The sequence below is a fragment of the Vombatus ursinus genome, unplaced genomic scaffold (genome assembly GCF_900497805.2).
Source record: "Vombatus ursinus unplaced genomic scaffold, bare-nosed wombat genome assembly UNPS02010394.1, whole genome shotgun sequence".
Lineage (NCBI taxonomy): Eukaryota > Metazoa > Chordata > Mammalia > Diprotodontia > Vombatidae > Vombatus > Vombatus ursinus.
Window position 1 is genome coordinate 1569706 of NW_020950172.1, and position 12347 is coordinate 1582052.

A 12347-nucleotide genomic window follows, 5' to 3' on the forward strand; every position below is an offset into this window, starting at 1 on the left:
TCTGCAGCATCTCTTGTGCATTTCTCCTCTGTAGTATCTCTTGTCCACATCACCTCTGCAGCACCTCTTGTCTATTTCACCTATAAAGCATCTATGGTGGTTTCACCTCTGCATCATCTCCACAATACTCCCCCTTCTCTGACCCTGCCCCCATCCTGGTGCAGGCCTCATCCCCTCACCCCTGGATAATTGCAGTAGTTACTGGGGGGGTCTGCTTGCCTCAAGTCTCTCCCCACCCCAGCCCATCCTCCAAAATGCTCTGTTGGGCATTCAGAGTCCTTCATAACCTGTCCCTCCTCCCCCTCCAATCTTCTCACATGTGACTTCCTGACAACTACTCTTCAATCCAATGACACTGGCATCCTGACTGTTCACAAATAAAATCTTCCATCTCTGGGTTGTCTGGCCATTCTCTCTGCCCCCTATTCCTGGACCATTCTCTCTCTACTCCAACTACTGACCTCCCTGACTTCCATTAAGTCCCAACCAGAATCCCCCCTTCTACAGGAAGCCTTCTTCAGCCCCTCTTCATTCCAGTCTCTTCCCCCTGGTAGTGTTTTCTTATTTAGCCTGTGCAGAGCTTGTTTGTATATATTTGTTTGCCCAGCTTATTAGATTGTGAGCTTCTTGGGAGCCGGGACTGTCTTTTACCTTTTTTTTTTTGTATCCTCAGTGTTTAGCACTGTGCCAAGCACATAGCAGGCATTTAATAAATGTTTATTGAATTGAATTATGACTCTGCACCAGCTGTGTGACCTTGGACAGGTCATTTCATCCTTGATTCCCCCATTTCCACCTGTGTATAGACAGGAACTCACATTCCTTTATCACCTGAAGGTTTGCAAAGCAGTTTCCAGATTAATGTCAACTCCTTGAGAGCTTTTTGTCTTTGTAACCCCCCCTTCCCCACCCCCGGTGACTTGCACACAGTAGGTACTTAATAAATGTTTATTGCTGTGAAGTAGAAAGCACTTAGCATTATTCTCCTCATTTTATAGGTGAGTAGTCCAAGGCTCAGTGATGGGAAGCAGCGTGGGCAAGGATCACCCAGGACCGTAGCCACTGCCCTGCACACTGGAGGCCCTGCTGCTGTCACCCAGGGCTATGGCTGAGGTCTAGGGGAGAGGCGGGACCCTGGGCCAGCCATTCTCCCTCACCCCAGACACCTCTCGGGGACCTCAGGCCACTGCTGAAAGAAGGTGGGGCTGGAGAGACCCTGGGGAGGAGAAGCCAGTCCCCTTCCTCCTGCCCTCGTGTCCCTCTGGTGGCTCTGTTCCCGTGATGACTACACAAGGCAGCTCCCACCCGTGAGCAGTCTGTGCTGACCTGCACTCTGCTGCCCAGCCTCCCTCGCCAGCTTCCCAGGGGGCCCTGAGGAGCACAGGGATTGAGAATCAGGGAGCTGATCGCCACTGATGTGGACAGTGGCTGGCATCGGCCCTTTCAGCTGAGAAGGTCAGCGTCCCCTCCTGTCTCCTGTTTGGTTTGCTGGCAGGTGCTTCTCTGGCGGTATTTACTATGGAGGAAGGAGAGGAGGGCTTGGTCAGAGGAGCCACCAACGAAAAAGCCGATGTGGACGCACAGGATGGTAAGGCCGTGCTGGCACTGGTGACCTTCACATTTACGTGGCCCCCACCCCTGCGCCTGGGTAGAAGGTTGGCCAGGACCGAGTTCGCCTGAGGTCACATGTTGGGGGTAAGGAGCAGAGCCAGAGCCCGGGGCTGGGAGGAGGGGGCTGGGCAGGCTCCCAAGGGGCCATTGGCCCACGGTGGGGCGTCACCCTGTGGGCCAGCCGAGTGGGTGGCACACTGGCTCAGGGGGCCTAGGGCTGGAAGGCACCGAGTGGTCAAGGAGCCAGGTAGTTTCTGAGAGTGAAAGAGGAGGTGACCTCGTCCAGCCCTCATCTCTGCCCACAGCAGTCTCGCACCACGAGCTGACCCTGGGCCCCAGGCTTGGCCCTGCCTCGACACCCACATCCACTCGGTTCCTGCGTCACTCCCCAGCCTCTCTCGTGCCTACTGCCTTGTCTTCTCTCATGTGGCCTGGAACCCAGGCCTGAGCACACTCCCCTCCCCAGCTCAGTAACCTTCGGTGGCTCCAGGCCTCCCGCTCCTCTGCTCTGGACCCGGCTGGTGCCAGCCTTGTACCGTTCTCCTGCCACGTCTGCCTTAGAGGGCTCAGCTTAGGTGACGCCTCCCACGTCGGGGGCTCCTGGCCTTCAAGGTAGAGGAACCCAGCTCCCTTGAGACGGAGTCGGGGCCTCTCAGTACAGGGCCAGGCCACCACAGGCGCTTTCTAAACGCTTGGTGGCTGACTGATCAGGGAGCAAAGTAAATGGCATGTCCATCCCCGCTCCCCTAGGCCAACTGGCTTCTCTCTTCCAGACTTTCCTCTTTTGACGGACGAGAAATTTGACTTTGACCTCTCACTGTCTTCATCCAGGTAAGCTGATGTGCATTGACTTCTCTTCCCTGCCCACTGCCCCCATCACTGCATCCCCCTTGCCCCCCACCCCTCCTGCCCCCTGTCCCCCCATTCCTGTCCTCCCTCCCGCCCCAGGAGGGCTCCGGCAGGGGGTCGGCGCCACCCTCCTGACTTCTCCTCACACCACCAGTGCCAATGAGGACGACGAGGTCTTCTTTGGGCTGGTCGGGCACCGGGAGCAGTGCGTGGCTGCCAGCCTGGAGCCGCAGGGCCTGGTGCCCAGCGAGACCGAGCCGCTCACGTGGAGCCCCGTGGCTGGGGAGAAGTTTGTGGAGATTTTCAAGGAGGCGCGCTTGCTGGCCCTGCAGATTGCGAGCAGCGCCAACAAGGCAGCGCCCAGAGCCCGAGAGCCCGAGCCAGTGCCGGCCCCGGGGTCAGGGGAGGAGTTTGTGCAGGAGGCCAGGCTGAAGCTGGACATCTTTGAGCGAGGACTGCAGGTGCAGAGAAGCTCCCCGGCTCTCAAAAGGGAGACCTACTGTGTGCCGACCCCGGAGGGGGCCCTAGTGCAGGCATCGCTCACCTTTGCCGACTCCCCAGGGGCCCCACAGCCCGCTTCTGGTACCCATCTTCAGAGCCAGGGGGCGGCCGAGAGAAAAGCCGCAAGCCGACTGCAGCCCCCCAAGTCTTTGTCTGTGCCTGGAAAAGGGGCTCCCGCCAAGGTAGCCCCGCCCTCCCGATGCCCCTGCCACGTCCCCTTTGGAAAGTTGGGGGGCAGCCTGTCCATGGAGGGAGGGTTCCCTGGGGCCTGGGCAGAGAGGTGGGGAGGGCAGGTGGGAAAGCCGGTGCCCGCCCCAGTTCCCACCCCAGCTCTCCCTCCCCATCATGGGGCTGCCCTCCCCCAGGACAGATCACAGCCCATCCTCTCCCCCTCCTTCTGGGAGATGAGACCCGATGGGTGGTCCTCCTCCCTCGGGTGGCACCTGCTGTGTCTTGGCCCTCAGTGCTGGTTGGGCAGACTTTTCCCTAGAAATGGGATGGTTCTCATGAGTTTCATCGTTGGCGTTTCAGCTTCAATCAGGGAAACAAACCCATCCTTCAAGGCTCCCCCCTGCGAGCTCCAGAGTGTCCTCAGGGGCCGTGCCCTTGGACCAGTCCAGCGGCGCTTCAGAGGCGAGCACATCCTCCGGCAGCGGCACCAAAGGCCCCCCTGGCCTCCCTGCCCCCAGCAAGGTGCCTGAGCCCCAAGGGGTGGGGGCGGCAGAGCTCCTCCCCTGAGTGGTCACCCCAAGTGTGTCTCGTTTCCCACAAAGTGAGAACGGGGATGCCCGAGTGGAGTTATGAATGGCCGTGGTTAGGGCCTCGTGCCAGCCGTGAGCCCCTGGCAGAAGCAGGTCTTGGGGAGGGTGATTGTGGACAGTCTGCTCGTGCTGAACTCAGCACCTTGTTTCAGTTTGGGGCGAGGAAAACGCTGCTGAAACCTCCAGGGCGTGCCAGGACCCTCCTCACAGGAAAGAGCGCCTCTTTCTCAGGCCCCGTGTGCAGCATGAACCCGACCCCAGTGAGAGGCAGTGGTAAGGTCCTGCCGTGCCCCAGCGAGCCTGGGGAAGGGCAGTCAGTGCTGGGGTGGTGGGGAGCCCTGCACGGAACGGGGGGACAGGACAATGTCCAGATGCACATTGAGGTGGAGCTGGGAGTGCTGGGCCCCAGGCAGGGGTAACCGGGGCAAGGGGGTGCCCCTGGCACCACAGCATCTTGGCCCTGGGTCGGTCGGGGGCTCTTCCAGGTAGCCATGCCAGGGCAGAACGGGCCGGCGTCTGGCACATTGAGGGTGGTGGCTTCCCCAGGGAGGGGCTGTCTCTTCCCTGTGCCCATCGCTGCTCCCTGCTGCCAGCTGCATCTCTGGTGGCTGGGGCGTCCTGGTTGTGGGTGGTAGGGGGGCGGGCTGTGGGCCCACATCTCGGCAGCCCTGACCTTGCTGGGCCCCCCCAGGGCATCATGGAGAGCAGAAACATGAGCAGGCATCAGGCCCTCCCTGGTCAGAGGAAATGGGGCCTCGGGCCAGCCTCCCTCATTCACGGGACACCCGCCGTGCAGATGAACACAGGAACAGGCAGGCAGACAGATGCAGACAGACGCAGGCAGAGACAGACAGAGGCAGCAGACAGATGCAGACATAGGCAGACAGATATAGGCAGGCACGGGCAGAGACAGACAGACAGACACACACAGACAGACAGCAGGCTGTGGCGCCTCTGTTCTGACAGGTCAGCCTGCTCTCGGGTGAGTCCGTCTTTGGCCCAGCAGCCAGGGGACAGCCTCAGAAGCAGGATGACCTGGGTCCAAGCCCACCCTGGGTTCAAGTCCTGCCTCGGTCACGTGCCAGCTGAGCTTGAACACGCGTCCCTGGACGCCAGGTCGGGGAGGTACGGACTGGTGCTGCTGCCTGCACGTGTGGAGGGACGTCCCTCCCCAGGACTCCCCCTCGCTGCTGCAGTCCCAGACGAGCCCAAAGCATGCCATGATCCCTCTGACAGACAGATGGGATTCACCTGTCCAAGGACCATCCCCAGCCGCCTGCCCACTGTCGGTCCCCAGGCCTGCTCCTGCTGGCTCAGCGGCCCACGAGCTCCATCTGGTGGCAAGGGGCAGTCACTGCAGGCCCAGGTCCCCAAGGGGCCTCCCTCTGGCTGTGGGTCCAGTGCCCTGTCCACACTCTCCCCGCAGCTGAACACCACCTGAGGCCCCTCTGCAGCGGGCGGGCCCAGACCCCAGGGCTCAGCAAGGCCAGCCGGCCCCTCGGGGCAGACTTTAGAGGCCAGAAAGTTCTTGGAGGCTGGACTTCTCTCTAGTGATGTCCGCCAGCAAGGTTCCTGGATGACTGTCCTCCCCAGAGCAGCTGTGTGTAGGCCCTGGGCGTGTGTGTGTGTGTGCATGTGTGTGTGTGTGAGGGGCCTGGGAGCACCTGCCTCTAGTGTCTTCTCTAGGGGGCACTGTGTCCCCAGGCCCTCTCTGAGCCCCAGGCCCCTCCTCACCAGGCATGGGTGGGCTAGGCGGGGGAGCAGCCAGAGCTTGGGTGTGTCCTGGAGGTGGGCTGGGGGGGGGGGGCCTTCTCACTGGGCTCCCTGCTGTTCCGTTTTTAGCTAAACCAGGTGACCCTTTCCTCCGTCTGGCTGACGCTCCTCGGCCCAAACCGAGTGACCAACTGAGCCACAGAAACATCTCCTACTCGAAGCAAACCAGAGTGGCCCCGGCCGCACCCTTTGCCGGCCGAGCCAAGGAGGCTGCCTCAGTTTCCCTGAGGCAGCCACAGACCCCCAAAAGTGGAACCCAGAGGCCAAGTTCCACCCCCAGCTTATCCCAGCCCTCTCAGCTGACAAAGCCCAGGGGGCCCGGGGGTCCCAGCTCCGGAGCCAAGGCAGGGCCACCCACCAATCCGCTTCGACATCCTGCTTTCTCTGTAGGTAAGGTCTGTCCAGGGAGCCCTCGTATTCTCCTTGGCACTGATTCAGGGGGTGGGCAGTCCCCGTCCCCCCCGCAAGAAAACTCAGCCTAGATCTGGCCAGCCCTGAGGAAGTGGGAATTACGCTTCCCACAGGCCCAGCATCGCAAGCCTGCGACCGGGGCCCGCCTCTGCTGTGGTGGGGTGCCAGGAGCCTCCCTGGCAAGGGAAGAGAGGTGGAGCTTGGGAACGGGGCGGGGGGGCTGGAATTGGCCCAGATGGAGATGGGGGACGAGTTGCTGGGGCCTGCCCCCTGCCGTGCGGGGCCAGGGGCAGGGGGCTAATGTCCTCTTGTGCCCTAGGCGCCTCACCGGGCAGCGGGACTCCTCAAGTCCAGGGTGTGAGCCAGCAGCCGTCAGGCCCCTCGTCTGGAAGGTGAGGGGCAGTCACTTGGGCAACCCTGGGCCTGGCCTTCCTCAGGCCCTCCCTGATGCAGGGGAGGCATCTGGGTCTGGGGGGCTGTGGGATGCAGGGTGTGGACGTGTCCAAGGCACGCAGCCAGTCTGGGTCCAAGGCAGGGCTTGAACCCAGGCCTTCTGCCGCTCAGCCCCTCGCTGCTGTGGCCTCTACGTTCCGTTTGTTGGTATGAGCGCTGTAGGAGCATCTTGCCGGGTGCATGCAGTAGGTGCTCCATAAGTGCTGGCCAAGTTAGGTTGATGGCCTCGAGAGGCACTGGGGGCCCTCTGGGCGTCCGCCTCCCCTCCCCCTCTCTAGTGGCGGTCTGGAGGTCTGTAGTAATCTGGCCTGAGGATGGGGATTAACACACCAGGGGGCCTGCTGTGGGGGGACCCTAGACTTAGCTACAGCCTGTAGGCCGCAGCCCAGGCCCCCTGACCGCCTGGGCCTCCAGGGCAACTTTCTGGCAGAATGCCCCTTGCTGGGCCAACCTCGGCCTGAGAAGTGGGCCTTCCTTTGTTCCAGTGCTGCCCTGCGTGGCACCCCTACACGGTGCTCCTCAGGGGGAGTTCCACAGCCCCCCGGCAGCAGTACCTGCACCCCGCTGAGTGTCCGGCGCCTGTCAGCCCTGCCTACGCCGTCCAGCCGCCGAGCGTCAGCCCTTCCGTCGTGGCCGACACCCAGAACCGGCCTGAGAGCCACCTTCCCGCCTCAGCTGGTGGCTGCCCGGACCCCCTCGCAGGCACCCCCCAAGAAAGCCAAAGGCAGGTAAGATGAGAAGGGCCAGAGGAAGGCGCTGTGCTGGGCCCCCTCACTGAGCTGTCCCCAGCCCGGCCGTCTGCTCGAGGCCTCCGCTGACACCCACTCCTCTCCTCTCAGCTCTCTGAGGGGGCCGCCTCTGCCTCCAGTCCCCTTCCGTTCCTGAAGGGTGGCAGTTCCTGCAGGGTCTCTCTCCCCTGTAAGGATCTCTGCTGCTCTCTGCGAGGGAGAGAAATCGGTCCTCGCCGCAGGGCGAGCGCTGCCCCATAGCTCCTCTGCCTGCAGCGTCCTGTGCAGCCTCCCCACCCGGGCTTCTGGCCCGTGAAGGCGCAGTCTCGCCGGCCTTCCGGGTTCAGAACCCCAATGCGGGCCTGGCCCCTGGGCGAGGCAGGACCAGCCCAGCCAGCCTCTGCCGGAATGCCTCCGGTGACCCGGAGCTCCTTCCCTCCCTCCCTCTCTCGGGCAGCCTGTCCTGGTCCCCAGCGTCAGGTCTCCGTGGCAATGGGCAGCCCTGAGGGTGGAAGCGCCTGTACTCAGGGTGGGCTGTTTCCTTTCCTAGGCCCGAGCAAGCCCAGGAGACAGGCAGGCCAGGGGCTCCTTGCCCGTCTGACCCCCCTCTGGGGGTGCCTTTGGCCCTCGACTTTGCCTCTCCTGAGCAGACGGCCCCCAGGATCCCTGGGGAGGAGGCCAGGGAGCAGCGGGGGACAAAGCCGGCCCCCCCAGAGGTACCTGTTGTCATGGGAGGGGGTGGTTTGGCAGTGACCCTGGACTTCTGGTGCTCACGCTGGCCTTTGATCTATGTGAGGCCTCCCACGTGTGCTGAATCCATCTCCCAAATCGAGCGAACAGTCAAGGGGCAGAGGGTGTGGGTCAGGCTGGTTCTCCTCCACAGTAAGACCACAGATGTGCCCTGGGGGTCAGGACGATGCGGCCGGGAGCCCTGGGCTGCAGCTGCTGGTCCCTGCCCCCCTCACAAGGAAGCTGCTCTAGCGCCCGCCTGAGTGCCATGGGAGCCGGCCCGGACGCCCGTTCCCCGCTGCGTCCTTGGCCTCCACCTGAGGCTGCAGAGAGAGAGAGGATGGGGTTCCGGGCTCCGGAGCCGATGCCCTCAACAGGGCCAGACTGTCTTGTGAGCTGAGTGGACATTGGGACCCAGGTGACCGTTGCCCCCTCTCCTAGGCCGTGCTCATCCATATTGGCCCCGACACCCGCGCTGCTGTCCCAGCAATGCCAAAACCGCCTCTCCGTGGCCAGCCGCTCCTCGACTTCTCCAACAGCCCTGAAGTGGACCCGCGATGGCTCCCCCTGATGCCGGCGAAGGCGTTGGCCGGTGAAGGCCCGCTTCTCATCGACCTGTTTCCCTCTCCAGAAGAAGCCAAAAGCATCCCGTCCAAACCTCTGCCAGCCACGGGGCAGGTGAGGACGGGGCTGGGCCCGGCGGGGGGCATCTGGTCAGGTGGGGAGGGGCAACATTGCACGGCCCCATCTATCCTGTGAAGGTGGGCTCACCTCATCTGACCCCTCAGGCCCCATTGCCTGGTCATTGGTGTAGGGGGGTGGGGGGTGCCTCATGTCCCAGACCGTGAGCCCCCGGGGCCGGTCTGTGTCTTCATGAGCATCCCCAGGGTGGCGCTTCTGTCAGAGCTTCAGGAGACAAGGGCCTGGCACGCCTGGGGTTGCCCTTGAGGGAGGGTGAGGCCAGGAGTGGGCCCGCCCCGATGTCGTCCCCTCCCATGTTTTCTTTCAGCTGATAGACCTGAGCTCTCCTCTCCTCAGCCTGAGCCCTGTGGAGGACAAGAAAAACCTGAACTCTCCGCTCCTCAGGTTTTAGGTGGGCAGCCGCCGGCCCGAGAGCCCCAGCCCAGGGCCTGGGAGCGACTCCCAGCGAACAAAAAATGTGTAACTTACAGGGACAAATTAGGACGCTTTGAGGTTTTTTATGTCTCTTTTTATCAAGTTTGTTTAAAAAGTCCAACAGAGATTAAATAAAACTCGCTGATCTGTGGTTTTCCTGTCTTGACTGCCAAGTGGACGAGGCACCTGAACCCTAAAACCCCGGGCGCGGGAGGAAGGGCAGAGGCCGCGGGGCCCCGTGACGCGGCCAGCTCTGGAGCCAGGAAGAGCCTGGTGCACGTCCCTTCTCAGCTGTGGCCTTGCTGGGGGACCCTGCCCCCGTCCCCACCCTCTGAGCCCACGGCAGCTCCAGAGAAGGTCCTCACCTGCACTGGGAGGCAGGTGTCTGCCAGGGCAGAGGCCCGAATTCGAGCAGGCGAGGAAGGCATTCCCCGATGGGCTTGAGTGAAGCAACAGGAAAGGCCCGGCCCCAGGGAGCCCTGCCTGCATCCCGGCTTCGATCTGCCCAGGCCCCCTCCAGCTGCACCATCCTCGGCCCATCCCGCTTCTCTGGTCTGTGCCTGGCTTTCTTTTCTGGGGCTTTGCGGCTTCCCCGGGGCAGGCCCACACTGGACAGCCCCCTACCCCCTCCTGGCCCAGGCAGGGCAGGATGAAGCAGGAATGCTGTGGGGGTCCAGCCCACCCGATGCTGGAGCCTGCTCTCCACTTCTGAAACGATCTTTTTTCCATGAAAATTCTCATTTTTGAGCAAACATGTTTTGTTTCCTTTGCACCTCCCAGCCTCCGGGAAAAAGAAAAACCACTTTCCCTCTGACCGGTCTGGGCCCCCCCCCCCCCCCCCCCAGCCGGGGTCTCTCTTCTCATGGCCCTGGGCCCCTCAGGGCGTGGCTGTGGGCCATCCTCATGGTGGCTCTACCCTTCTCCGCCAGCTTTCTCCAGCTGACCGTCACTGACCCCCCGGGCCCACTCGGCAGCACAGACAGCACCCTTCCACACACGGCTCGCCCTCCGCTGGGCGCTCCCGTGGTCTGGTCAGACGTCTGGAGAGGTCGGAGACCACCCCGTGGGGAGAAGCAGACGGGCTCCAGGCCAAGTACAGAGCTGACTGAGGCTACCCTCTCCCCCACGACATCCATCGTCCACGTCACTGGAAGCCCAAGAGGGAGACCTGGGCGGGCACAGCCGGGATAACAGCTGGTGCCCTTCCCTTTCCATAGGGGACAGGAGGGGATTGAGAGGCAGGTCCTGTCCTTGGCCAAGGCCCCCCGCCCCCGCACCTGGTACCCTCTGGGTGGTGGGCCTCCTGAAGGCCTCCTCCACACTGGAAAAGAAGCAGGAGGGGAAGGAAGGTCTGTTGTCCAGACTCACCTGCAGTTGGAGGGGCCCAGACCAATGTCCTTACCCCCCTCCCCCACACCATGGTGACAGTCTTTGTGAGGTGGGGGCAGACCTGGCCTGCATCAGAGGCAGGAGTTTGCGGGGGTGGGGTGGGGGGGGGAGCCCAGGCCTTCTGAAGGACTCATCTTTGTTTTTATTTAACCCCTAGGTTTAATTCTGTGGCAGAAAAATCCTTCACATTCCTGTTGTCTCCCATCATGGTGCCTTTGCCCGGGCTGAACCCCATGCCTGCAGTACCCTCCCTCGTTCCCTACATTAGGGCCCCTCAAGATTACTTGTTATTAATTCTGCATCCTCTGGGCGTGTTCTGTCCCCCATGGAACATGGCCCATCTAGGCTCTTGTTTCTGCCTATCGCAGTGCCCGCGGGGCACACAGTTGGTGCTGGATAAATGCTTGTTGGACTGAATGCAGCCAGTGGACTCCGGCAGCAGGACGAGGGGAAATGCAGGCACTCCAGAGAGGCCCAAGCCCTCCACTCCGGCAGGCTGGCCTGCTCAGCTAGGACCCCAAGGGTCTTGGGGCTCTTGGCCCTTCAGAGATGCCTCCGTCCTCTCTGGGATCCCGCCCCCGGGCACGGGCTCCGCCTCAGGATGGTGGGAGGGGGAACAGGGTACTGAGCCCGCAGAAGAAGAGCCGGGGGCCAGAGATCTCCCCATATCCCAAGGCGGTGATTAGGCAGGGGGTCAGACTCCGCCTGGGAGAGCACATCTTGGGGGGGGAGGGATTCCAGCTCCTTTCTCTCTGCTGCCCCTGCAGCCTCTGGGGTCCCGGCTGCTCGTCCCTTCTCGGCCCCTCCCTCCAGTTCAGCGGGGTCTCAGGGGCCCTCCCCGCTTGGGACGGCTCGGATGCCCAGGGTGGGCTTCTGCCTCCGTGGGCCAGCGATCAAGCAGAGCTGGCGGCAGCCGCGGGCCCTGCACATGGACAGGACGGGCCACAGGCAGTGTCAGGCGGGATCTGAACCCAGGGCCTCGGCACCCACAGCCAGCCACGACCTCGGGCCCCGGCCCCTGGGGCCTCCAACCAATCAAGCCAGGAGGCATTTATTGAGCGCTTACAGTGTGGGGGGCGTGGGGTAGGAAAAGCTAAAGAAAGATACAGACGCAGTCCTGCTCCTCCTGCCTCCCTCCCTCCTTTCCTTCCCGGCCCGGCGGCGCCCCCTGGTGGACGGAGACAATGGCAGGTGGGAGAGTGGGAGGGATTAGGGAAGCGCAGAGAGGCCCCGCCCCCAGCGCAGCCCCCAGCCCTCCAGGCTCCGCCCCCAGCACCGCCCTCCAGGCCCCGCCCATGCTCAGCACTCAGTCCTCCAGGCCCCGCCTCCGCGTAGCCCTGGCTCCAGGCCCCGCCCCTCGTAACCCCCCTCCAGGCCCCGCCCATACTCAGCACTCCGTCCTCCAGGCCCCGCCTCCGCGTAGCCCCCTGGGTCCAGGCTGCGCTCCTGTTCAGCGTCCTCCAGACCCCGCCCCTCGTAGCGCTTAGTCCTCCAGGCCCCGCCCCCAGCGCAGCTCACGCTCAGCCTCTTCCTCTCCAGGCCCCGCCCCTCTCAGCCGGCAAAGGCGGCCCTTCCGTTCCAAAGACTTTGGGGCGGTACTTCCGGCGCGGCGGGCCGCATTTCCGGCCGGAGGCATGGCAGCGGCTGCCGGCGTAGGGGTCGCACGGCGGCGTGTGGCGTGCGCCGTGTCCGGGGGCGTGGACAGCGCCGTGGCCGCGCTCCTGCTGCGCCGCAGAGGTGAGCAAAGGCGCGGAGGTGGGACCGGCAGGGGGAAGGGCTGGGGCCCCCCAGCCCCAGGTCTCAGGCTCGTGGGTGTCATTCAGCAAGCATCTTTTAAGCACCTACTGTGTGCCAGGCCCTGTGCAGCGGGCCTGGGACAGCAACAGCCCCTCCCTCCAGCCTTGCCCCCTGCTGCCTTGGCCCCTGCGGACCTCCGTCTCTTTTTCTGTTGGGTGCTTAGGGTGCCCCAGAACTGGGGCTCTTCACACCTGCCTCTCTGAACCTCTGTCTTTTCTTCTGTTGAGGG

The 12347-nt window shown here is 63.2% G+C and overlaps 2 protein-coding genes across 9 annotated transcripts in view; both read left to right on the forward strand.

Moving 5' to 3' along the window:
* The window catches only part of GTSE1 (G2 and S-phase expressed 1), an 11162-nt gene extending 2085 nt beyond the window's left edge, over positions 1-9077 (forward strand). For 3 of the 7 annotated variants that reach the window (XM_027854222.1, XM_027854227.1, XM_027854228.1), the window contains exons 2-12: positions 1496-1588; positions 2385-2442; positions 2615-3143; positions 3493-3654; positions 3875-3995; positions 5565-5885; positions 6226-6298; positions 6845-7087; positions 7638-7803; positions 8258-8494; positions 8826-9077. In XM_027854222.1, coding sequence (XP_027710023.1) covers positions 1496-1588; positions 2385-2442; positions 2615-3143; positions 3493-3654; positions 3875-3995; positions 5565-5885; positions 6226-6298; positions 6845-7087; positions 7638-7803; positions 8258-8494; positions 8826-8909 — 2087 coding nt within the window. In that variant the 3' untranslated portion in view covers positions 8910-9077. Of the gene's footprint in view, positions 1-998; positions 1589-2384; positions 2443-2614; positions 3144-3492; positions 3655-3874; positions 3996-5564; positions 5886-6225; positions 6299-6844; positions 7088-7637; positions 7804-8257; positions 8495-8825 lie in introns of all 7 variants that reach the window. The other 4 variants (XM_027854226.1, XM_027854223.1, XM_027854225.1 and 1 more) reach the window with 2 other exon arrangements.
* A 2878-nt stretch (positions 9078-11955) lies between these two features.
* Positions 11956-12347, forward strand: part of TRMU (tRNA 5-methylaminomethyl-2-thiouridylate methyltransferase) — a 7670-nt gene continuing 7278 nt past the window's right edge. Inside the window, exon 1 of one of the 2 annotated variants that reach the window (XM_027854218.1) lies at positions 11956-12058. In XM_027854218.1, coding sequence (XP_027710019.1) covers positions 11956-12058 — 103 coding nt within the window. The remainder of the gene's footprint in view (positions 12059-12347) is intronic. The other variant, XM_027854221.1, reaches the window with a different exon arrangement.